Here is a 26,823-nt window from a genome sequence, read left to right on the forward strand (position 1 = left end):
AAACAAGATTGACAGCCCAGAACTTAAAGACCACCAGGGTTGCATTTCCAGTCCATTCCTGGGCCTGGCTGTAAAGCCTTCCTAAAATCCTTGGCTCTTGTTACTCATTAAAAATAGAGAAGAGTTCATACATGGTCAGATGCTGAGGTTAGAACTACACCTTTAACTCTTTTTTTTTTAATTTTAATTTATGACAGTCACAGAGACAGAGAGGCAGAGACACAGGCAGAGGGAGAAGCAGGCTCCATGCATCAGGAGCCCGACGTGGGATTCGATCCCAGGTCTCCAGGATTGCGCCCTGGGTCAAAGGCAGGTGCCAAACCGCTACGCCACCCAGGGATCCCCTACACCTTTAACTCTTATGAGAGAGTACCACGGGGTGGGCACTTGGAGCTTTCAGAGAGGCACTGTTTGAATAGGGCAGTTGGATTCACCTGGAGTGACCACATATGAGGCCCTTTCTCTGTGTCTAGTTTGCCTGTCAATCATTGCCAGCTTTAGATTTTGGATTTGCCTATTGTCTCAGCTTATGACCCAAGTTTTGCCCAAATTTTGTATGTCAAGTGTGCTAAGTGACCCCAGTCAGGTCCCTTTTCTTCTTCCACTTCACAAGTTAAGGTTTCACTTCACACCCATCTGGATATCTTAGACTTTGCATGAATTTGTAAAAGATACTCCTTTCTATAAGTACACATAGTTCCATATGAGGGTTCTTAGCTCTGCAAGTGGAGGTAGGCTAGATTTCAGCCCCTGCACATCTCCTTGACTAGTCACCCTTGTACAGCATAGAGCTCACACAATTGCACACAGCTGGCATGGTACCCTCACTCTTCTTGCCTTGGTTTCCTTTTTCTTGGCATTAAAAATTAACAGTGGCTTTGCCTGCTAAGCTGGGTCTTGACCTCTGAATTTACTGAATTTTTATAAAACCACTACGGCTGTCCCTCCAGGTTGGCCCCAATCCCACCCAGGTGGATTATACCTGCTGGCTATTTGCTCCATATTGCTAATCCCCAAACCAATGAAGGTCAAGACAGGGAATGTATTCACAGAAAGTACCTCTCTATTTGGGTCATGGAATCTAGTGCCAATGTCTGCTAGCCAGGTTGTTTTAGATGAACTGAATTCCTGGAGCCCATTATGGGAATGGAGCTACGATTTTCCACCCACCCCACCAAAGGCTGTCAATCTATAGGACAAGCCAGTCCTTCTATCCTTTCATGTTCCTGCTAGTCACTCCCATTTCCAAAAGAGCATGGGCCATACCCTTCAAACTGTAAGCTGCTAAGCTGGGGCCTTGTTCTGACCCCATACCTGAACGCTACCAGACTTGCTCTGACCCTGGGCCTGACCTGTAGGATCTTTTTAGGAAGCACTTCACTGCAGGTGGGGTCTGGGCTCTTTCTTGACTTCAGTATTTGGGATCTTCTGCTGTTCCTCAGTGTCACTCCTAGAATGTGGGTAGCATGAACACATGAAAGTCCAGTTTCAAACTGTAAAGTGGTTCTTTCACAAAGTTTCGGTAGAAGAATCTGAAGTTGGGCAGCCCAGGTGGCTCAGCGCTTGAGCATCTACCTTCGGCCCAGGGGTGATCCTGGAGATCCAGGATCGAGTCCCATATCGGGCTCCCCGCATGGAGCCTGCTTATCCCTCTGCCTGCGTCTCTGCTTGTCTCTCTCTTTCTGTGTCTCTCACGAATAAATAAAACCTTAAAAAAAAAAAAAAAAGAAGAAGAAGAAGAAGAGTCTGAAGTTGATGGCCAAAATGTGACCTGGAAATGGGCCAAGGCAATATTTCTCAAATTATGCTCTATGAAACACTAGTACTACAGGCATGTTATGGGTAAAAAAAATTTTTTTGTCTGGCCAAATATACTTGAGAAATCCAGGAGTAGAGACAACTAAACAGATTCCTTTGCTGCAGAACTTTTCAGGGTTTTTAACATGCCAATCAGATTAAAGAGGATTTCTCAAATTTAGGTGATTACAGAGCATCTCACGATACAAACATTGCTCAGAATATTCTTGGGGGAAGTTGTTGTGTGGATTTTTGTTTTCCCTGTTTCCCATTGTTGCTTTCTCTGAAATTTAAAGAGGGATTGGGGGCTCTCTTCAGGTAAAGAGGCAATGCCAAGGCCCCTCTGTAATCATGCCAGCTGCATGTGAAACAGGAATAATTACGGAAAATGCCTGCTGATTATGTCTCTGAATCCAGCCCCTTCAGCACTGAGACCTGATTGATCTCTGTTTAACATTCGGCGTGTGATTTTCCTGCTTTTGCATTCTCAAACCTGCTTTACCAATGCTGTTCTTGAAATATGCTAATAATTTCCTTTGAAACAACTGGCCTGCTCATTTAAAAAATGACAGGTTTTTTCTTTCAGCCCTTCTACTGAGTTCTCTTTGATTAAAGGTGTCTTAAAAAAAAAAAAGTCATCTTCTCAGTTCTCATCCCTACCCAACCACCAAGGAAAGAATGACAGGGAGAAGTTTTTTCAATTATGAGCCACCATCTCTACTTCAAACTGCTTACTTAGTTGATCCAAGTGGAGAGCTTCTTTCAATATCAAAGCCAGGTCTTGACCACTCTCCTACACAACTTCATTTAGTTTTCAATGAGCAGGGAAGGGCATATGCTTCCCCGGGATGAAAATGCTCCATGGTGACAAAAGACAGAGCAGAAGTGGTAGCAATGGCACGAAGACTGTTTGGAGAAAGCTAGAGGCCTGACTCCTCAGCACCTTGCAATTAACTAAGTAACTAACAAATATATAAATAAATTAAAAGTTGAGCTATTCATGTTTTCATAGTGCAAGTTCTTATGGAACAGAGATCCTGGTAGACCAGGCTTGAGACTCCTAGGAGGGGATGGAATCAGGGACTTTGAGGGGGCTGTTCATTCAGCAGCCACCCTGTGCTGTCAGGTGCAAGGCAGCATGCAAAGCCCCTGAAACTTCAGTTTTCATAGGCAGCAGAGGCAGGAGCCCTAGGTGATGACGCTTGTTGTAGCCTCCCGGGCCCCGACTTCCCCCAACCTTTCCACTTCCTAGCAGAAGACAGATATTAATTCTGGTATCTGCTTCTTGCCAGCACAACCCACGTCCTTTGGAAAAACATTTAGCTCAATTGAAGCCAATTGGCACCTTCTGTTCCCTGAGCCACATCATTTTTTTGGTGTGGAATATGGCCTGAGGCAGTCCAATCAGAACTTCTGGAATCTTGCTTGGGAATCTGGGGCAGAAGCACTCTCTCTCTCACTGGATACCAATGAGAAAAATCCCTTATTGGCATGTGACAGTCATCCAACAGCCACAAGGGGAGCCACCTAAGCTGGACAACTGATTGGAGAAATAGCAAATAGTCTTGGATGCCATCCAGCCTGATCAACTAAACCTGAAATCCCTGCTTTGTCAGTCACAGATCTTCCTCTAGCTAGTTCAGGGGAAGGGATACCACAGAGAATATTTCGAAGCCCAGAGAATGACTGGAAATAGGCTTTAGACTGTGTTTATAGACACACACACACACACACACACACACACACTTCTTTGCAGAAACAGTATGAAAAGAAACTGCAACCACCATTACCCTATGCCACCTCTGCCCCAGGCCCACAAACAGGATGCCCTAGTCTAGCCTGTTTCCATACATAGGTAGTGTCAGATGGGGTGATCAATTTGGTGAAATTTGTCTGGGACTTGGCCAATTTTAGCATCAAAAGTGTCATATACTCTCAGTGTCAGGCAAACCAGGATGGCCTACCTACCAATCGAAGATCAGGAGGGCACAACCGATTGGTGGAATCCATGTCAAGGCAGCAAGGGGGCTGAGTCTCTACATTGAAAAAGTGGCAGTCACAATGTGGCCAATGATCAAAACACCAGGAGGATGTTTAAAAGATTTTGAGCAGCCAAGATTGACAAACATACAGTAAATCGCTATTGCCAGACGTTCCGGGTCCATGAATAACATTATTCACCACTTTTGTTTTTCTTTCTTTCTTTTTTTTTAAAGATTTTATTTATTTATTCCTGAGACACACACACACAGAGAGAGAGAGAGAGAGAGAGAGAGAGAGGCAGAGACACAGGCAGAGGGAGAAGCAGGCTCCATGCAGGGAGCCCGATGTGGAACTCGATCCCGAGTCTCCAGGATCACACCCTGGGCTGAAGGTGGCGCTAGACCGCTGAGCCACCCAGGCTGCCCTATTTGCCACTTCTAATTGAACTTGTAACCAAAACATCCTGCCTGATCCAGGAGGCCTTCAGCAGCTTCTTCGAGCCCTTGAGCTGAACTGGGAGTGCATGCCCTCGTGCTGTTCACAAGGATACGGGGCCATGTATGTCTGGGGCTTTTCCTCATGGAATTGCAGATCCAGCACATTTTGCCTTGGGGCCCCAGGAACAAAGGAACGAAAAATCATTGAATAGATAGAAGGGAGAGGAACAAAATTCATCTTATTTGTTAAATGAAACAATGGATTTAATTTGTTAACTTTGATGACAGTGAGCTACACTACTTTGCTGTGAATATGGTATTTTGACTCTGGCACCAGGGTCCAGATTACGGAGCAATAAACCTGGAAGACTCTGAATCTATATCTCCATGAACTATCGAACGAGCGAATGAGGGCGTACGTAGAAGATGGTGGTTGCACTCATCGTTTATAAAGCTGTCTACACTGTAGCATTCAGCATGTGGAGTTCTGTCAACGTCACTTACAGTTGCTGCTGAAATGCATGTAACATGGCAAGTCCCCAGTGGGTCTGGGCTGGCAGCCAGTCAGTCTGCACTGCAGCAGTGCCCGGGCAGGAGATGGGGCTTCCCACGCCCTTGCCCACCACCACCACCGCTGATAGCCACAGCTGTAGAGCAAGACACAGGAGAATGTCATGCACCTCCCCACAGGTGCAGGTGAGCCGAAGGACAGATTAGCTCTGCTCTTTGCCAAATCCCTCCACACACGGCAAGTCTCCAGTAGCCTGGAGAGGTTGGAGGACAAATGTTATGGTGTCCATTTTCAAGACATGCAGACCCATGGTCTTCTGGTAAGACAAGGCCCAGTAAGAAAAGATTTGTCACCTGTGGCTCTTTGCCTTTGAGGGCTTAGAAGGGCCAAGAAGGCAGAACTAGTCTTATTTATTAAATTCCAATCATCAAAAACAAAGTCAGTGATTTTTTAAAGGTTTGAATATTTCACAAATTTCTATCTTTAGGCAGATTAATTTCATTCTAGAGTGGATTGGTTTCTGCATTTGGGCTGAACTACTTGATAAACACAAACTGCGGGGCATTTTTCCTCTTTATTCTGTACAGAAAAAACTAATTTGCCTGAAGTTACCATCTGTGTTCTAAGTCCATGAATGGCACAAAACCATGGTAAGTTATTTGTAGCAGCCCCTCGAAAGTGTCTGAGACTTCACTCATTTCCCTACTGTTCTGCCTCATTATATGCAGTCACACTCCACAGAACATTACCTGGCCTAAATGGTCCTCCTCTGGGGAAATTTCACTTTCTTTCCTGTGTGTTCCTGATTCTCACACTCCCATAGCCATTCACACCCAGTCCTGGCTTCTCTTGCTCTCGTCTAATGTGCACACAGGCTACTTCTGGCTTTCTGAAAACCCCCAGCTCTGACTCCTTCCTTCCTACCTAGCCCACCCCTTACCTTCTCCAGTAGCTGCCCAGGTTGGCCTGTGCATGTTCTCTCTACCAGCAACCTGGAAGAGAACCTCAGATGTACTTGTTCTCCATGGACCTTAGCTGTCTGGAAAGGGGGATGCATTTTACTCAACCCAGCCAATCAAATTTTCAATTCCTGGGGATCAGGAGTTCAATCTCAGAGAGCATCCCTATAATCTGTTGGTCGTAGGACTGGGGAGCCATGTGAGGCCAGGCCCGGGGAGGGCCATGTCTGGTCTCATCAGCCCAGAGGTGCAGAAAGCAGGTGCTTTGAGAGAAGAATGAAGCAATGAACATAACTGGGGGCTCTGGGAAGGGGCAGGGAAGCCATTTCTCATGGATATCTCAGTTGTGAAAACCAGTTCCTTTGGGGCCTGGCCACGTTTCCTGGCCTTCCCATTTCTGCTTAAGTGGAGAAGAATCTGTGTATTGTACCCCTCACCATTGCTGCTCCTGACCTCACTCTTAATTTGGTGGGGAGATTTAGCTGACAGCATCTGCCTCTAGCTTAACTGCAGCCTTATTCTGACACTAGCTTTACCATCTCAGGAGGAAATGAGGTCTAATCTACTCTCTATGTGCTATGGGCTGAATTATGTCATCCCAAAATTTGTACATGGAAGCCCTAATTCCCAGTTCCTCAGAATGTGACTGTGTTTGAATGTCTCAAATGGTAATTAAGGTAAAATGAGGTCATTGGGGTGGACCCTAATCCCAGGACTGGTGTCCTTATAAGAGGACATTAGGCCGCAGACACACACAGAAGGAAGATCAGGAAGACATGGAGAGAAGCTGGCCACAGGTAAGCCCAGGAGAGAGGCCTCAGAAGGAGCCACACCTGCCAACAACTTGACCTCAGACCTCCAGCCTCCAGAACTGTTGTTGAATGACCTGCTGAAGCCCCCAGTCTGTGGTGGTTTGTCATGGCAGCCCCAGTCAACAGAACACCATAGATCTCCATCCTCCTGGCCTATGGCTTGGTCACACTATTCCTCAGGAGGCCAGTCTCCACCCCTTGAAGGAGTCCCTGTCCCTGTGGCTAATGTCTCTTGCTGAGGCTCCCCTGGTCCCATGTCACCCCTCTATTTCTTTCTGCAGGCCAGGCATCCCTTCCAGTGTCTCTCCATTCATTTTTTTTCCTTTTTTTTAAATAATAAATTTATTTTTTATTGGTGTTCAATTTACCAACATACAGAATAACACCCAGTGCTCATCCCGTCAAGTGTCCCCCTCAGTGCCCGTCACCCATTCACCCCCACCCCCCGCCCTCCTCCCCTTCCACCACCCCTAGTTCGTTTCCCAGAGTTAGGAGTCTTTATGTTCTGTCTCCTTTCTGATATTTCCCACACGTTTCTTCTCCCTTCCCTTATATTCCCTTTCACTATTATTCATATTCCCCAAATGAATGAGAACATACAATGTTTGTCCTTCTCCGATTGACTTACTTCACTCAGCATAATACCCTCCAGCTCCATCCAGGTTGAAGCAAATGGTGGGTATTTGTCATTTCTAATGGCTGAGGAATATTCCATTGTATACATAGACCACATCTTCTTGATCCATTCATCTTTCGATGGACACCGAGGCTCCTTCCACAGTTTGGCTATTGTGGACATTGCTGCTAGAAACATCGGGGTGCAGGTGTCCCGGCGTTTCATTGCATCTGAATCTTTGGGGTAAATCCCCAACAGTGCAATTGCTGGATCGTAGGGCAGGTCTATTTTTAACTCTTTGAGGAACCTCCACACAGTTTTCCAGAGTGGCTGCACCAGTTCACATTCCCACCAACAGTGTAAGAGGGTTCCCTTTTCTCCACATCCTCTCCAACATTTGTGGTTTCCTGCCTTGTTAATTTTCCCCATTCTCACTGGTGTGAGGTGGTATCCCATTGTGGTTCTGATTTGTATTTCCCTGATGGCAAGTGATGCAGAGCATTTTCTCATGTGCATGTTGGCCATGTCTATGTCTTCCTCTGTGAGATTTCTCTTCATGTCTTTTGCCCATTTCATGATTGGATTGTTTGTTTCTTTGGTGTTGAGTTTAAGAAGTTCTTTATAGACCTTGGAAACTAGCCCTTTATCTGATACGTCATTTGCAAATATCTTCTCCCATTCTGTAGGTTGTCTTTTAGTTTTGTTGACTGTATCCTTTGCTGTGCAAAAGCTTCTTATCTTGATGAAGGCCCAATAGTTCATTTTTGCTTTTGTTTCTTTTGCTTTCGTGGATGTATCTTGCAAGAAGTTACTGTGGCTGAGTTCAAAAAGGGTGTTGCCTGTGTTCTCCTCTAGGATTTTGATGGAATCTTGTCTCACATTTAGATCTTTCATCCATTTTGAGTTTATCTTTGTGTCTGGTGCAAGAGAGTGGTCTAGTTTCATTCTTCTGCATGTGGATGTCCAATTTTCCCAGCACCATTTATTGAAGAGACTGTCTTTCTTCCAGTGGACAGTCTTTCGTCCTTTATCGAATATTAGTTGACCATAAAGTTGAGGGTCCACTTCTGAATTCTCTATTCTGTTCCAATGATCTATGTGTCTGTTTTTGTGCCAGTACCACACTGTCTTGATGACCACAGCTTTGAAGTACAACCTGAAATCTGGCATTGTGATGCCCCCAGCTATGGTTTTCTTTTTTAAAACTCCCCTGGCTATTCGGGGTCTTTTCTGATTCATTTTTAACTCGCTTCTGCCCCTCTTTCATGTTGGGGACCCATCTATCACAGACCCTAACTAAGGAAAGGAACAGGTAAGCTCTGGAGCACTGTTGGGACCAAAAGCTCCATCCTAAGAAACCCCAAGGGCTGGACAAATCAGAGGCATAGCTCTTGGTTGGGTTGGCCAACACTGTTGCCCAACAAACACGGACACACTTGTCACAAGAGTAAGCCAATAATTCAAGAGATGAGAGTTTGGACAAGAGAAACAGAGAACTTTAGTTCAGGTGCCAGCAGCCAAGGGAGGTGTCAGGCTCACGCCTCCACCATTGCCTGCCGGATGGACACCTAGAATTTTATAGGAGAGGTTCAGGGGGTATGTATGAGACAGCAGGCTGTGATTGCATGATCATGGCTGGGGGCAGGATGTGTTCAGCCCACGATCACAGACAGAAAAGCAGATGTGTGGGGAGTGGTCTTTCAGGTATTCCATTGCTATCAGGGCTTTTCTGCTCTGGGAGTTGGGAAGTTCTAGTCATTGCAAAACACCATCATCAATGTCTCAAGGAAGTGCAGCAAGAAATAGTCACAATGGGTTTAGTTAGAGCATGAGTTAAGTAGTCTTGTCTATTTCTGGTTTTAACCATTGGGGTCCACAGACCCGAGCAGGTGCCGGTGGCCTCACTCACCCTTTCTCAGCGGGCCCTCACAGTGCTGACAGTGACTAGCATTTTCACCAGATGGCCTGCCATCTCCTCAGTCTCAAAGTCATCTCGCCATCCAATCTGGTTCCCTTCACAAACTCCTCTTCCTCAAATACAATGTTTATTTCTTGATCCTTGTCTCACCGATCACACCCCATTTCTTTGTTCCTCTGTGCAGCAAAACTTAAGAGCACATTCAGTTCTCTCCCTCTGATTCCCCTCGCCCCGTTCTCTTTATTTGCATGCTAGACGTATAGCGTGTTTTACTGAGTTTAACTTTTTTTTTTTTTTATGATAGTCACAGAGAGAGAGAGAGAGGCAGAGACACAGGCAGAGGGAGAAGCAGGCTCCATGCACCGGGAGCCCGACGTGGGATTCGATCCCGGGTCTCCAAGATCGCGCCCTGGGCCAAAGGCAGGCGCCAAACTGCTGCGCCACCCAGGGATCCCCTGAGTTTAACTTTTAAGTAACATTAGAGAGAGCTCAGTCCTTGGCCTGCCTCTTGGTGTTCTCTGCCATCTCTCGGCTTTACCGCCACCTCTCCACCCAGACCCTCAGGTGTCTCTTCCCCACGCCCCCTCCCACCCTCCAGGCACATGCATCTAACTGCCTCTTGACTTCCTCACTTGGGCGTCTTGGAAATGGCTCAGACCCCACTCATCCCACAGTGAACTCCCGACCATCCCTCAAGAACCAGCCCTGCCTCCCACCTTCCCTTCTCAGCTGAGGCAGCTCCTGATTTGCAGGGGCTCAGGGCCATGTCCCAGGGATCACCTGTTTTTTAACTCCCGTACCCCACCTCTCACCTCGCAGGTAATCTTGCTGGTTCTACCTTCAAAACATCCAGAGGCTGAGCCTCTTGCCTCCTCCACTGTCCACACCCTGGTCTGAGCTACCACATCTGGGTGCCTTCCCGAATGATCTTCCTGCCTCTGCCCCCGCCCTCTATGATCAAATCTCAACAGGGCCCTCAGTGCCACAGTATCATCTTCTGCTCCAGGCCCTCTGCAGGCTTTTTGTTGTGTTCAGAATAGAAGCAAAATCCTTATGTTAGCCCTTTGGGATTTTCCATTTTCAACTCCCTGTGGCCTTGGTCCATCTGATCTCCCCTTTTCCCCCCTCTCTCGTTGTGTTCCAGCAACACTGGCCTCCTGGGGTTTGTCTCTCTGGCCAGGCTAGCTCCCGCCCCAGGGGCCTTTGCACTGGCTGCTCTGGCTCCTGCTTGGGATCCCGTCCCTCCAGCTACCTGCTTGGCTAATTCTCCTCCCTACCCCCTTCCTAGGCTTGGATCTCGCCTACACCACGTGCCTGAGCACCCGCTGGGCATGCACATCACCCCCTTCCCGGGCTCTGCGGGCGCTCTGTCCAGCACCTTCTACCTCCTGGCACACCGTTCACGTACAATGAACGGTGCAATGATCATGTGCAATGCTTAGGGCCCGGCCCTCGCTCCCTCGTCTCATGGCTCTGCTAGAACAGAAACTCGAGAGAGAACCTAAGTCTGTTCTGTCCCGGATATAACCCAAGTTCCTAGCACAGTGCCTGGCGCCAAGCATGTGCCTAATAGGTACTGGTTGGAGGAAAAACTAGAACTCTCTGGTAAGCCATCCATCACTGTCCACGCGCTCCCTGAAGTGGGAGGCTCAGGAGGCGGCTTCTGTCTTTCACACAGGCCTCCTTCCTTCGTAAACATTCTCACTCCCCACCCAGCAGTCGGCCACCCCCAGGCAGGGGATGGTTCTCTTCACCCCAGGGCCTCCTGGAATCATCTATTGAATTCATTTTTTAAAAAAGCTCTGCTCTGGCTCCCTCTGGCTCCCACCTCACCAAACTGGATGTCGCGGTCTGAGGGGCCGTCCCACGATGACGTGGGTGTCCCTTCTCTGACTTCTCATACCTGAGGTCGAGGGCAGCTTCTGATTTAAAGACAGATCATCAGCAGGAGATGAAGCACCGTAAGCCTTTTTTATTTGGAAATCCAAAAGAGACTCGGGTAGAAACCTGGCTTGCTCTCTATCATGTATATTGCATTTTAAATTTTCCGTTGACCCCTTAATTGTCCCTACCCAGCATTTTGTCACTTTATTTATTGCCTTCCTATCTATTGTGTGCTCTGTCTTTCAAGCAAGGCCGTAAGTTCCTTGAGGGCAAAGGCTGTTTTATACAGCGATACCTTGATTAGAAATTCCTCAGAAACAAGGCTCATTTACTCAAAGTCAACTATGTGCAAAAATAAAAACAAAACATCTTCATAAATCATTCTAAGCAGAGCTGCCTGCTTACAGCTGCGTGTCAGAAATACTTCAACGCAGGTTCTGTTTGTCTCTTCGGATGCTGAAGTCAATGGGGCCCATCACAGGGGGTGTCAGCAGCCTGGAAGGTTTGTCGCTGAACCTGGAGCCTCTTCACTGTGTCTCTGGCCTCAGTAGCACCATCGTCAGGCCCCTCAGGGAACTCTTTAGGACATACCCCCTGCTCCCCACTCCCAGGGCCTCCTCTGGAGCAGATGGGTGCCGGAGCCTGTCTTTCCTGCTCACTGATGAGTGCTTGCATACATCACACTAGACACCTCCAGATTTCTCTGACAGCAGAGACTTCTACGTGCTCTTCCTCAAAGTGCTCCAGTAATCCAGAACAGAGCTTGGCATGAAGCACAAACTTGAAAATACTCTTATGGAACAAATGACTCTTACCTCCATGGGAGTTCATACTTTGAACCCTTTATCCCCAATTACTCAATGAAATGTTGAGGAATTATCAATGATCTTCATGGGGAGAAATATGCTCATTCCCTCTACCCTTTTAAGCAAAAATACCCCTGAAATATTACCATTAGGCTTGTGAAAGGGATCCCATAGCTGGCCTGACCTGCCCCCAGGGTAAGGTGATGCCCGAGACTTCCTCACTGGCTGCCATCCCTGCTCCCTGCTGGTCCCTGGAGGAGGTCGGGCTATGGCTGTGTCTCTCTCTCCTGAACCATCTTCATTGTGTCTACAGGCTCTTTGGGCCTCTGGAGCTCTCTTCTCTCCTGGGCTCCCTGCATCCTTCATCGCTACTGAGGTCCCACCTTGCTTCCACTTGCCCTTAACATTGACCCAGCTCTGCTCTCACCTCCCTTCAGACACAGCAGGTCACATTTCTATAATCTTTGGCCATATTTGGGATCTGGTTCAGGAATTTTCTTTTCTTTTCTTTTCTTTTTTTTTTTCTTTTAGATTTTATTTATTTATTCATGAGAGACACAGAGAGAGAGAGAGGCAGAGACACAGGCAGAGGGAGAAGCAGGCTCCCTGCAGGGATCCCTGCAGGAGCCCGGGATCACGCCCTGAGCTGAAGGCAGATGCTTAACCGCTGAGCCACCCAGGAGTCCCATGGTTCAGGAATTTTCTTAGTATAACCTTTTTTTTTTTTTTTTTTTTTTTTCTGAAAATCTGGAACATCCTGTATTATTTCTCTTCCCGGTAAAGTGTCTGACAAAGACATTCTTCTTGGGGCTGAAAAGTCTTTGCTCACAGAGGTATCACTTAGAGGCTTTTTTAGATTATACCAAGAAATTAGATCCAGAGCAAAAAAGCTTCATAAAATGGGGGCGCCTGGGTCGCTCATTGGTTGAGCGTCTGCCTTTGGCTCAGGGCGTGATTCCCGGGTCCTGGAATTGAGTCCTGCATTGGGTTCTCCAAGGGGAGCCTACATCTCTCTCTGCCTCTCACGAATAAATAAATGAAATCTTTTTTAAAAAAGTTTCATGAAACGGAATTTAATCATTAGGGCCTTGAGGACAGGAGCCCCATGTATACAACTTTGTTTCCCTTTCACTGTTTAGAGAAGTTTTAGCCCAGCACAGACCCATAATAAACACCTGTTGAATAATTGATTGACTGACAGCCAGCCAAGCATGCCGGATGTTTCTGTCTGGCTGCGATGTCTGGGATTTTTTTTTTTCTCCAGGAAAAATTGTGATTATTTTCACTGCAATTATTCACCAGATCTCCCTCATTTGTTCTTTATTCTTTCTTTCTCTCCCCATTTTTCATTTTGAAAAGTTTTAAACATAGACAAAACTGAAAGAACGCAACAATAACCCTATTATGCTCTCCAACTTGGATTCAACAATTAGCATTTTTCTACATTTGTTTTTTCTATCTCTCTCCATATATTTCTCTCACTAAATCTACACCCATATTTTTACAACTCTGTATAATAGAAAAACTTTGTTGCTGGGTCATTTGAAAGTCAGTTGCTGACATCATGACACTTCACTTTCTAAATACTTCAGCCCATGCCTCCTAAGAATGAGGACATTTTCCATATAACCACAACAGCATTATCATAGCTAAAAATTAATAATAATTTCAAAATATAATCCAATACCCGTTTGGGACGCCTGGGTGGCTCAAGTGGTTGAGCATCTGCCTTTGGCTCAGGTAATGATCCTGGGGTCCTGGAATCGAGTCCCACATCGGGCTCCCAGTAGGAAGTCTGCTTCTCCCTCTGCCTATGTTCCTGCCTCTCTCTGTGTGTCTCTCATGAATAAATAAATAAATCTTTAAAAAAATAATAATCCAATATCCTTTCATGTTTTCTTAAGTTGGAGACATTTGTTTTTGGACCACAAAATGACTTTGCTTTCCAAAACTGTATTCTTGTTCCTTATAGATTTCTTGGGTTTTATAGGTGTGGTAAAGACCTGTAGTTCACAGGATAGTGTTGCATTCTCTGGTTATTGGATGATAAAGGGTTGTTTAGGCCCCAAAGATGGATTGTTTCCAGAATAGACCGTGTCCATCCTTAAGCAGGGGCAGGAGAAGTGTGGTTTTGGGAACACTAAGGCCTGCCATGGGCTCCCAATAGTCATTAGAGCTCTTTAGCCCATATCAGCCATATACTGTATGATCTTCTTCTCTTAAATCTGTTGCTAGCCTCCTTTATCTCCTTGTATTTGGAATAAAAACACTATATACAAGTCAGCTCATCTCTTGGCAATTCTGATTCAGTAGGTCTGGGATGGGAATCTCAGGAAATTATATTTTTACAAAGCTCTCCAGGATTAGAAATCTGGCAGGGGGAAGGAGGTATGGAAAATCCCCCATTACATGGTCTGCCTACACAACACTTCTCTGTACATCTTATGGATGTGTGTTTGTGGGTTTTGTAAGATGACTCCAATTATCTTTGGAAGTGAGTGGAGTATAGACTATAAATAAATCAGAGACTTCCTCAGAACATCCACGCGCACCGGAGCCAATCTTGGGACTCTGCAGCTGGCATGGGCAGGCCGTGGGGGAGAAGGCTGGGGATTTGGAGGGAGGTGACCTGTTTCTACCCTTGGTGCTGCTGTCAGCTAGCTCCTGGATGGTTTGGGATAATGTCCCTGAATTCTCTTGAGCCTCAGGTCATCCTCCAAGATGAGCAGAGTACTACCTACCTCAGGAGGAATTTGATGGGATAGTGTATGTGAAAACGCTGTAAAATACGCAGCAGGAGTCTAGTAGAGTTGGAGATATATTCACCCCAGAACCCAGATCTATCTGGGGGACTGCTGGGACAGGCACACTGGGAGTTCATTTACTCAGTGAACTGAGAGACCTCCCAGGAAGAAGCTCATTGGAAAGGAAGGGAGGTCATCCACAGGCTGGAGGGGAGGAAGGGGAGGGGCATCTGAGGTTAGGGAAGCATCTGCCCTTCACCTGGAAGGTTCTACTCGCTGTCCAGGGCATAGGGAGGGAAAGGTTATCATGCCAGAGTGTACAAAAACTAAAGGAACTGGTTCTTTGCCATCTTTGCGGAATGTGGACAGGGCACATTGCCAGGACAGCGGAAGGCTGTCCCCTACTTCCCCGGTCAGCTCTCAAACTCACCGGCAGCGCAGGTCTGCATCGGCATTAACAGAGGTTGTACTGCAGGGGGCGCTAGTGGCATAGCCACCCGGTGGACTTGTCTTCTGGGGGAGTCTTGGGTAAAGGGATTTACAAAAGGGGAAGGTGGAGCAAGAACACTAACTTTCACCTGACAACATGGTGTTGCCAAAGAGAACAGGAAGCACTACAGAGGACTTGGAGGGGCTGGGGGTCACCCTGAAGCCACCAACAAGAATTCCCTTTTAGGGCAGTTGTGGTGATGTTCTTTCCCCAGGCCCATTTGGCAGGGGGTTACGGGGCAAGAGCTATGGGGAATGAGGGACTATGGTGCTGACATCCCAGCTCTTCTCTGGAGCTCCTCTCCCCACCTCTGGACCAAGAGAGGCAGAGATGAGGCCCCAGGTCGAAAGATCCATGGGATGCAAAGCAAGAATCAGGTGTGTGAGCAGCCCAGTGGCCTGTTCATCATCATTAATGGCTTGACATTCCCCTAATGTGAGGTGAGGAGCTCCTTGTCCAGACACCCAGGAGGCTGTGTGGAGGTTTCTGGGGATGTTTCCAGCAGCGTGGGTTGCAGGGCAGGCATGGAAGGGAAGTGGAGACAGGAAGTAGTTGTGCTGAGGTTGGTCCAGACAGAGGCTGATGAGTGGGGGTGAGCTTCACCCCGCATTTACGGAGACTGAAAGGAAGTCAATGATTTTTCACCCTGTTTTGGTTTTTTTTGTTTTTGTTTTTACTGAACTATAATTTCATATAGAGAGTACATACATCACAAGCCATTGACCTTTTTCACATCCAGCACAGCATGGAATCAGCACCCAGACCAAGAGCCAGAAGGTGTCTGGCTCCCCAAAGCCCCTGCTGTGCTATTTTAGTCAAGTCCCAGCCCCAGCCCTCCAGGTTACCCATTTTGCCTGTGGTGTGGCCAAATGTTTCCTTGTCACTCACCTTCCCAGGCTCTGCAGTGCACAGAGCTGCCCTGGGCGAGGAATGCAACAGTGTCGCGCCTCAATATAAAGCTGGAATAATGGCATTTACATCATCGGCTGTTGTGAAGATTAATAATAATTGCATAAAATAATACATGAACGGCACTTGGAACAGTGCCTGGCATGTAGTAAGCACATCATTAATGTTTATATTTTTAGGGCAATTGAATTCCTTAACTTAAATCACATTGATGAATTCTTTCTCAGTTATGATGCAAGTCAGATTTCAGGGAAGATTGTGGCAGGTGGTCACCACATGTCTCTATGGGGTATGCAAGTTTTGAGCTTTTGTCACTCAGAGTGGCACTTTTGAGGGACAGTAGTCCTTGACTCACAATGGATAGAAGTGTTATACTCCAAAGTGTCCCTTCCCATTAAAGCCAGCCTGTGGTGGGTCCTGGGACTGTGACGGGACCTGAGCCACACTCTTTAATCTCCTCTTTCAACAAAAGCCTCTGAGTAAACACATTTCAAATTTGGGGGCAGCAGGGGAGAAAGAGTTCTGATAATCCAATCTTAGTGTTTAATATTTTGGTCCTAGTTAAGGCGTTGTAATTTTGTTTTTCTGTTCTCTCTTAGTTGGGTATTTTGCCTTCATTCAAATATTTGAGGCAAAGAAAAATTGAGCTATCAGATCATAAAGTTTCCATTGCATAAAGACACAAATATCATTAAATTGTGCAGGGCTCCTGACATCTCTGGCAACAGTAACAGTGAACTGGCAGAGAAATACTGAAGCTACATTTCTGTGTTGCTACAAATAGGTAGCTGTTCATACTGTACTATACAGTCAAGAAAAAAACCCTAAGGGCTTCCAGCATGAGAATATTACATTGATAAATGACAGCCACAGTGCTGTACAGTGCCAGCACTGAATAAAGGGCAAGTCAACATTTACAGAGACTTAGCTACTCAGCTCGTTACCTGTAAAAACACAGAAACCATGCACGAGTCGCTGAAAGTGTGTGTTGAGGTGTGGTAGGAAAGTCAGCAAAGGTAAAAGTCGTGGTAAGACAGAGCTGCGTGTGTGCTGGCTGCAGTGGGGTTTAGAGTCCTAGGTTATAATAGCTTTAGCCAAATGATTTCAGGCTTCTCCAGCTTTCCTAACCTGCAAGATGAAACTAACAACCAGGGTGCACACACTGTAAGTTAAATCACTTTTTAAAGAAAATGATTTCAATATCTATAATATCACCCTTACAGAAAAGTTAGGAAGACAATTCCCATATGTTCTTTACCCAGACCCTCTTATATTTTGCCATATTTGTTGCATCATCCTCTGTGCATATTTCTTCTGACATTTTGAGAGCAACTTGTGTTCTATCTTGCCCCTTGGACCTTTGAACCTTCAGTTCACATTTCCTGAGAACAAGAATCTCCTGTGTAACAATAGCACAGTTATCAGCATCAGAAAGTACAACGCTGTGTGATACACTAAGGCATGCTATATAGTATGTAACATCATACTGTTGCCTAATCTACGGTCCGTAGTCCAGTTTTGTTAATTGTCCTATTTATGTCCTCTACAGCATTCTTTGAGTTCCTAACACAGGATCATGTATTGCATTCAGTTAGGTCTCATTAGGTCCACTAGTCTGTAATGGTTCTTTGCCTATTCCCTGTCTTTCACAATAGTGACATTTCTGCAGATACAAATTAGTTGCTTTACAGAATGTTCCTCAATTTTGTTTTTTTTTCCAGTATTTATTCATTATGAGATTCAAGTTACAAACCCTCAGCCAGAATACCAAAACAGTGATATGTCCTTCTCAGGGTATCTGAGATATCTATGATATCCATCTGACCCTTGTGAGTGATGTTAATTTTAATCACCTGGCCAAGGTGTTGTCCAGTTTCTCACTATACAGTTACTAAGTTCCTTCTGCAATGAATAAATGTCCTATTGAAAAATATTTGAAGACACTGTAAATATCCTCTTTATCAAACTCCCTTTTCACCGACCAATCTTTACTGTAATGGTGATTTTCAATTTCACCCTTCCATTCACATTTATCAGTTGGCATTCTATGGAAACAAAGATCTCTCCCATCTCCTTTATTTAGTTATCTGTTTACTATCAGTATGTACTCAAGATTCCTAATTTATTCAATATTTATTTTGATACATATATGTCTAGATTTAGCCGGTAGAGGCCCTTCAAGCTGACTCCTGTGATGTTTTGACATTCCTCCACCACTATTTCTTACTCTCCATTACAAAAAGATCTTCTAGGCTCATCTAGTACCTTCTATACTCTGGTCATTGAATTGATCATTTCTCCAAGGAAATCTTCTTACAGTGGAAAATGGTGTTAGAAACCAAGATCTGGTTGCAAATGGGCTCATTGCTATTGAGGTATCATTGCTCTGGGATCTTTTCAGTGGACAGATCTAGGGAATATGTACATGCATGTAGGTGTATAAACATATATGTACATATTTACTGTTAATTCTGATTTCAAATCTACTCCACAAGAATCTTATTTGCTTTCCTCACCCTTTCCTTGTCTTTCATTATAGATCATTCCACATCACATCTTCTTTCTTCTACAGTAAACAATCTTAGCTCCCCAAAGCAATGCATTTTCTTATGTGTTCAATTGCACAATATGCATAAAATAGTTTAATTGCCACACCATAACACTATGAAAAAAACATAAAGAAGAGCTCAAAAATTTTTTTAAGTTGTTTCCTTCTGTAGGCTGAGGTTATATAACAAGTACTTTGTTTGAAAGGTATGCATATTAGTTCTTTTACCCTCTCACAGTGTGGCATTCATTTGCAATATAGTTGGGTTCAGGTCTTTCTTTTTGGATTACATTTTAAGGAACCTCCCCATCTTTGTTAATTTTATTTTACTTTTTGGAGGACCTTAACATGTTTCCAAAAGTCAAATCTAGGAAAAGGTTGTACCCAGGGAGGTGTCCCTCCTTCTATCCCCTCCATCTTATCCTCTCACCATGTATAGATAACTAATTTCATAGTTTTCTGGTGTATCATTATTATATGCTTGTGATTGTGTTAATTATCCAGGAGTTTTCTCTTGGATGAAGGAAGTTAATTCTCCAGGAAAGGCATATAATGGTCTCTGAATTTTTGCACTCAGTTCCTATCTGTTGTGTTGCCAAAAAAAAAAAAAAAAAAAAAAAAGCAGATATTTGTATGGTTTATTATTTTCCTTTATACCTTATAAAAATAGCATATAATATATACTCTTTGCTTTTTTAACTTAATAACATATCCTGGAAGTTATCTCCATATCTGTTCACAGAACTGTTCCTTATTCTTTCTTATAGTCCAGTCAACACTGTTTTATCAAGTTTTTGAATTTTTGCCAGTTTGTGAGGGGGTAGTTTCTCTGTTAATTTGTGGCTCCACTATGAGTGAAGTTTAACATTTTTTCATATGTTTACAGACTTTTTTTTTTAAAGATTTTATTTATTTATTCATGAGAGAGAGAGAGAGGCAGAGACACAGGCAGAGGGAGAAGCAGGCTCCATGCAGGGAGCCTGACGTGGGATTCGATTTTGGGTCTCCAGGATCGCGCCCTGGGCCAAAAGCAGGTGCTAAACCGCTGCGCTACCCACGGATCCCACACTTGGACAATTTTTAAGTATGTAGCTCTGTTGGCATTAAGTATACATTCACACTGTTGTGCAACCATCACCCTCATCCATCTCCAGAACTTTTTCATCTTCGCAAACTGAAATTCTGTACTTAGGAGTTGTACTATGCTAGGTACTTCGTATCAGTGGAGTCATATAGTATTTGTCTTCCTGTGACTGGCTTATTTTCTTGGCCTCACATCCTCAAGGTTCAGTGACTTCAATGACTTCAGACTGTCACTTCTAGCATTTTAAAAAATTTTTTGACTGCCAGGTCTGAAAATTTCAATGACTTCAGACCTGTTGCCACACAAATGGAAATAGACTTCCTACCTGAAGTCTGACTAACTTTTTTCCTACCCTTCAACATTGTAAAAGTTTAAACCCTATCATATGTTCCTTATTCTATAACATTAATAATGGTTTTACTCCTCTGATCAAAGCCTTACTGATATACAATTGATATGTCTTCATTGGGAATTGAAGTTTTGGCTATTAATTGTCCTTCTTTGTTTCATTTGATGTTCTTTGGTCTGTTCTGCTTTGATATTGGGATCACAGCTCCTGCATTTTTTAGATTTGGGTTTTCTTTCCTTTCTCTTTCTTTCTTTCTTTCTTTCTTTCTTTCTTTCTTTCTTTCTTTCTTTCTTTCTTTCTTTCTTTCTTTCTTTCAGACTTGTTTATTTAATCAGGAGAGGGGCCAAAGGAGAAGGAGAGAGAATCCTTAAGCAGGCTCCTGCTGAGCACAGAGACCCACTGGGGCTGGATCCCAGGACCCTGAGATCAGGACCTCAGCTGATTAATTGAGCCACCCAGGTACCCCTTGGAAATCTTTTAATTGGTAAATTAAGCCCATTTGTAATGACACTGTGATATCAATTCTGTCATATTATTTTCTTTTACAATACCACATGTGTTATGCTATACTTACTGTGGTGTTTTTTTGCCCCCACTATCTGGCATGTATTCTTTGCTGTTTTAAAATTTTTTCTCTTAGGGTTTTAAAATAGGATTTGATATTTGGGAATATTTATATTTTGCTTTGTGGTCAAGTTTTATATTATTATATTACCCTTAGTTCCTTCCTTTGTTTCTTTTAACATCTCATCTGTCCATTCTACATGGTCTCCTTTGACTTCCATCCATCTATTGCCTATTTTTTTCATCTATTGCCTATTTAATAGTCAATGATATGATTGTTTTTTTCTTTCTCCCTTCTCCTTCAATTGCTTCTAGTTGTTTGTGTTTTACTTTACCAGAAAAGATAATGCATACATACTATTCTTTCAACCAATTAAATATATAAATGCTCTCCATCAATCATTTTGCTGGTTTTCCTCAGTTAATTATCTAGGAGTTTTCTCTTGGATGAAGGAAGTTAATTCTCCAGGAAAGGCATATAATGGTCTCTGAATTTTTGCACTCAGTTCCTATCTGTTGGTTCGTAGCTGGACACAAAAATCCTTGGCTGGTATTTTCTTGCATTGAGTTTCTTATAAATGCTGCTCCATTGTTGTGTTGCTTTGTATGTTGATTTTAAGAAGTCTGATGCAGGGATGCCTGGGTGGCTCCTGCCTTTGGCTCAGATCATGATCCTGAGATCTGGGGTCGAGTCCCACATCAGGCTCCCTGCAAAGAACCCACTTCTCCCTCTGCTTATGTCTCTGTCTGTGTCTCTCATGAATAAATAAATAAATCTTTTTTTTAAAAAAAGAAGTCTGATGCCAGCCTAAATTTGTGATCCCCATAAGTAATTTGATCTTGTTGCCTTTAAAATCCAATAGTTTTACTCAGATATATTTTGGAGTTGATTATTCCAGAATAGTTTTTCAAGGTACATGGAAGGTAATTTTGATATATAATTGAAATTTTCTCCTATTTCTGAATTCAGAATTTACATAACTACATAAGCACCATATAATTTGTACAGCATAATGAATTGACTAACATATATTATGAAGTGATGACCACAATAAAGTTAACATTCATTACCTCATATAGATACAAAAGGAGAAAAAAAAAGTTTTCCTTGTAATGAGAACTCCTAGGACCTACTCTCCTAATAACTTTCAAATATGCCATACAGCATTACCCATGATGATGTAGCTAACATGTCAAACATTACATCTGGGATTCGTTTTAATACTAATTCTGCTTCACTGGTGTGCCTACATCGAGGACTCCAGTTATATGTATTTTGGTTCTTCTTTCCTTTTACCTCAACCACTTCTCTTTGAACACTTTTTGCTTCTTTCTTTCTTATTGTTCAATTTCTTGATTATTTTCTTGCCATTCTTCAGTGTCCTTTTACATATATTTGACTATATTCTCCCATGGGCATTTCATAATTATTTTTTGTTTCTCAGATTTTTTTGTCTTCTTTTCCATATTTTTCCTGAATTTGATGAGCTTTAATTGTATTGCTTCTTAATTTTTGTCTAGTCTGTTCTTAGTTTTTGAATTTCTGATTGTAGTTGTCTAGATGTACACATATTGTGTATGTGTGTGTGTGTCCATATACATGATGCTTTGTTCAGTTTGGTAGTTTGATGTGTGGTGTAACAATTTCTTCTGCTTCCTGGTTTTGTGTGTGTGTGTGTGTGTGTGTGTGTGTGTGTCATCAGCCAAAAATGTCAGGATTCATTTTTTTTTGTCATAGGAAATGTGATTCCTTTTTTGTTTTCTTTTTGTGGTAGTTTTGTATTCATTCAATTTGATGTTATCCCGTTACTAAGAATTTTGACACTGGATTCCCAGTTCTATTTGTAGAGTGAAGTGCAGTTTTTAATAGATAACTGTCTGGGGGAGGGACTGGCCGTCTTTTATTTCTGTAGGATCTTTAATTTGCCCTTTGTACTTCCTTCTCTTCCCTTCTCTGCTAGGCCTCCAAAGGGCATTACCCTCTCTTTATTTATTTGACTTCTCCCAGAAGCAAGGCTTCTTCAAGGCTGCCACCTCCTGTCCCATTCTCTTTCAAACCTCTTCCCTGTTAAGTACCTGACCTGTGTTCAGTTTTAGTTTTTGGTGTTGGACTTTCTCTTTGTAGAGGCTTTAAGCCGGGACTTCACTTAAGTCCTTGGCAGCAGTGCAAGGAGCGCTGCTGGAATCGGATGTCTTTTCTTTCTTCTACTCAAGAAGTAATTAGAAGTTCAGTTCCCGGCATTCCCTCTCCTAGTGGTGCTGAAGGCTTGTTTGTGTTTGTATTTTGGTGAGTAGAGATTCAGATTCAGGCAGCTGCCTTATCCTGCAGACGGAGAAGCTCCTGAAATCGCTTTCGAAACAACCAGCGCCGAGTAACAGTTCTTTCTTCTTAGGAGCACGGGGAAACTTTGCGTGTGGCAAGGGCATCGTCAAGGTTACAGAGATCTGTTACAAGACATGTATTTTCCTGAGATGTTTATGTGCTAACTCTTCTTTCTTCTCTTAAGAAAGCAACACATTCAAAGGAAAAGATGGAAAAAAAAAAAAAAACCACGTTGCATCCCTTCTTCCTCTTTCGCGTTTCTTAACAACAAAATAAAACAAAAACAATCCTGCGACTGAGGGCTGTCCATTCTCGGAAAAACGTTCCCTTGACCGCTCGCATTCTACCTGTGGGCCCCCACCTCTGACTAAATAAATACATACAATTCACAACCGGGGACCAGGGATGTTTTGCTGCGAGATTAGAAAGAAAACTGCAGCGAGCAGGGGCGAAGTCGGGTCCAGCAGGCGGGTTTGCACCACAGCGCTCAGGCGGGCCGGCCGGGAAGGGCGAGCCCGAGGGGTCCCCGAGGCCCGGGAGCGGGGCGCCCACGGCCTCCTCGGCGGGCCCCGGTGCGGGTGCACGTGTGTGTGCGCACGTGCGCGCGCTCCGCCGGGCCGGGCCGGGCCGGGCCGCCACCTGTCACTCACGGGGGCGGCGGGGCCGCGGCGGGGAGGACGCAGAGGGGCGGGGCGGGGCGGGGCGGGGCCGGGCCCGCGGACGCCCTCCCGCCGGAGCCCCGCGTGCTGCCGCCATGGAGACGCGGCAATCCCCTCCTCCCGCCCGCGTCCCGGCCCCCGCAGCCGCCGCCGATTGGTCGCCCTTTGCTCCCTGACCCGCTCGCCGCCTCCGAGGCCGCAGCTTCCTGCTCGGGCGCCGCGCCGCGCTCCCGGCCCGGGGCGGAGCTCGGGCGCCGGGCGCGCGCCGCCTTCGCCGCCGCCGAGCAGCAGCCCGCGCCGGAGGAGGAGCCGCCGCCGCGCCCTTCCCCTTCCTCCGCTCCTCCCCCGGCCCGCTCCCCGCTCCCCGCTCCCCGCTCCCCGCTCCCCGCTCCCCGCTCCCCGCTCCCCGCCCGCGCCGGCCCCAGGCAGCACTCGCGAGCAGCGGCGGCCGCGGCCGGCGGCCGAGAGGGGAGAATGCGGCGGCGCTCGCGGATGCTGCTCTGCTTCGCCTTCCTGTGGGTGCTGGGCATCGCCTACTACATGTACTCGGGGGGCGGCTCCGCGCTGGCCGCGGGCGCGGGCGGCGGCGCCGGCAGGAAGGTGAGTGGGGCGCCCTGCCCGGGCCCGACCGCCCCCCCGGGCCCCGGCCCCCCTCCCCCCCTCCCCCCCAGCCCCGCCAGCCCCTCCCGCGCCGACGCGCCCCCTGCCCCGCTGCGGACCCCGCGCCGGGACGAGGCGGGACGAGGCGGGACGAGGCGGGCCGAGGCGGGCCGGGCGCCGACCGGGGCTCCCGCCCCTCCGCCCGGACCTCCGCTCGGGCCCCCGCTCCCCTCCGCCGGCCTCCCAGCCGGTCCCCCGGGGCAGGGGCGCACCGGCCCCTCGGCGCTCGGCCGGCTCGGGAGACGGCGGCCCTGCCGGACCCCGGACGCCTTCCCCGGCGCCCCCCTGCCCCTCCGTGCGCGTCCTGCTGTGTAGACGTCCCCCCGTCTGCTCCGCGTAATTGAAGTTGAGTCTGGTCCGGCCGCCGGGAGCCCGGTCCCTGCGGTGGGAAGTTTGGCGGCGGGGGTGTTGGGACACACGGAGGGGTGGGGAGGAGGGGAGGAGGGGAGGAGGGGAGGGAGAGGCGGCCGCCTTTCCAGAGTGCCAGGTACGGGAGAGGAGTCCAAGTTTCTTCCCAGCCCTTTGATACAAGCCGCTGCAGATCCTCACCCCTTTCCCCCTTGTCACCGCGCGGCGGGAGTTGGGGGCAGCTCGGGGTCCCTGCCGCGTTCTCTGCCCATCGGCCCTGGGGGCGGCGGCGGAGGGTGCAGCCAGCCGGGTGCCGGATAGAAGGGGCTCCCTGGGCGGGTGTGAGCGGGGGCCCGCGCGCCCCTGCGCCCGGAGTGGGGCCGGCCACAGACACCCCCGCCCCCGCCCCCCGGCTCCCCCCCCCCCCTCGGTCGCGGCTCTAGGCTCCGGCCAGCTCGGCCCGACCCTCCTGGCCCCGCCTGGCCCGGGCGCCCGGCGCGTGCCTTTCCCAGCCCCGCTGCCTGGTTACGCGGGGATGGTCCCTGTCCTATGGGCGTGCTTTGAGCAGGCTCCCAGGGGCCGAGGGGCTAGGCCCTGGGGACCGCGTAAGCCCCCCGGACAGCCGGGCGTTTTCGGGAGGAAATGGGGCGGCCAGGGAAGCCCCGACGGCGGGGTCCTGCGGCCGCGTGCCCGCTGCCAGCGGAGGGCTTTGGCTGGGCACATGCCGCCCGCGGGGTTGTGGCGCTTAGTGGGCAAGAGGCTTTGGAAGCAGCGCTGTCTTTTCCAAAATCCTGTAACCCTCATTACTGTGGCGTTTAGTGTCACCGCGAACCCAGGAAATTCTGAGTTCAAGGAGGTGGGCGGCGGGTTGGGCTGGAACTAGGCAATGGTAGCCTGGAACAAGCCAGACGGGACCGACTGTACATGAACAGACTTTTTAGCCTTTTTAAAGTCAGACAGGTGAAGTCAACGCTGAGGTTTGGCCGCTTCTGAGGTTTCCCCCCCTGTTTGTGTCATTGATTCACTGATTCATTCATTCTCACCTGAAGGTATTAGATGGAGGTAGGTATCTTGTTTGAGTCTTGGGAAATTGCATGGGTTTGCTTTATCCGGAGGGAACAGAAATGGAAAGTCTTTCCATGTGGTGAATTGGCCTAGCTTAGTTCTGCGCCAACAGGGTGCTCTTAGCCCAATTTCTTTTTCTTTTTTTAATGCAGAGAACTGCTGTAGATGTACCTGAAGTCTCTTGTTTATTCTTGAATGGTGAAGAGCACTGCTTCCAGTAGGAGCACTGCAGCCCTTTGAAAACTATGCTCATGTTAAACTGAAATTCTTTTCAAGACTTTGCTTTGCAATAAACTAGGCCTTGGCAGGTCTGCAAGGTCTGGTATGCTGGTGGGCCCTGGCAAAGCCTTCTGCCTTTCATGCAAAAGAAAAACAAACAAATAAGCCACACTGGTATTTCTCTTTCCTTGGGTTTAGTACTTTCCTTAGTACCTGTGATTAGAAACAGCAACAGTGTGTCCTTAGCATCCAGAGAGGCTGCTTTCTCCCTGGTGGCCTTCAGCGGCTGGTTTTTGAGGGGTATCCTTAATTGAAAGAAAAAAATCCAAGAACTCTTTGTGACCTAGTGGCAATGGGAAGGTATGGAGATCAGGTAGGAAAAAAAATGTGTGGGAAATGAACAATTATACATGGATTGGTGATTTGGGATTCTATTCTTTCTGTCAACGAACCATAAAATTTAATCCTAGCCCTTAGAATGGTTTAGTGATTTGTCAGTTGAGGAAGAGGTGTGTAAATGCAATAGCTTTTGAAATCACAGCAAAAGACTCATTAGCTTAGGGTTGTGGATGCTGGTATAAAAGTCGAAGCTGTGAGACCATTCTGGAGGACCTGAATAGAACCCCGCTGTCCTGAATTTCCTAATCTAGAGTGTAAAACTGGGTAGTCTTCCTTCCTCCTGAATTGTTTCCATGGATTTAAAGACTAAAGAGTCTTCAAATTTAGTTCATCCTTATGATGAAAGGAAATCTGTTGGTTTTTTTTTGGGGGGGGGGGCTTGCAAAGTATGGACTTAAAAAAGATCATGTGGTATGCAAGTGAAGGCAGAATGTAAATAATAGCTATAGTTTTTTAGATGCAAGTGGAATTAATGTTTCTTCTCTTGATTCATACTATGCTATAAGTCAAGGCTCTTGTTCTGTATTTAGCACGTTTCGCTCTGCCCTGATGTTTTTCACGGGGTACCAGGCTTCAGTATTAGGCTTTGGGGGATTGTCTGATGGGAGCCTGCCTGGTGTTTCTGCTGCTTCAGCACCCCTGCCCGGGCTTGTCGCTGTGTGCCCTGCCTGTTAAATAACTGATCTCAGGACTGTTATTCTCCATTTGGCAAAACCCACAAAGTCAACTCACCTCAGAT

General features: G+C 46.5%; 1 protein-coding gene across 1 annotated transcript in view; it reads left to right on the forward strand.

Moving 5' to 3' along the window:
• Nucleotides 1–23,649: 23,649 nt before the first annotated feature.
• The window catches only part of GALNT2 (polypeptide N-acetylgalactosaminyltransferase 2), a 188,090-nt gene continuing 184,916 nt past the window's right edge, over nt 23,650–26,823 (forward strand). The window contains exon 1 of the mRNA XM_055308792.1: nt 23,650–23,993. Within this exon, the coding sequence (XP_055164767.1) occupies nt 23,868–23,993 (126 nt within the window). The 5' untranslated portion in view covers nt 23,650–23,867. The remainder of the gene's footprint in view (nt 23,994–26,823) is intronic.

Source organism: Nyctereutes procyonoides, unplaced genomic scaffold, assembly GCF_905146905.1.
Source record: "Nyctereutes procyonoides isolate TBG_1078 unplaced genomic scaffold, NYPRO_anot_genome, whole genome shotgun sequence".
In the NCBI taxonomy this organism is placed as follows: Eukaryota; Metazoa; Chordata; class Mammalia; order Carnivora; family Canidae; genus Nyctereutes; species Nyctereutes procyonoides.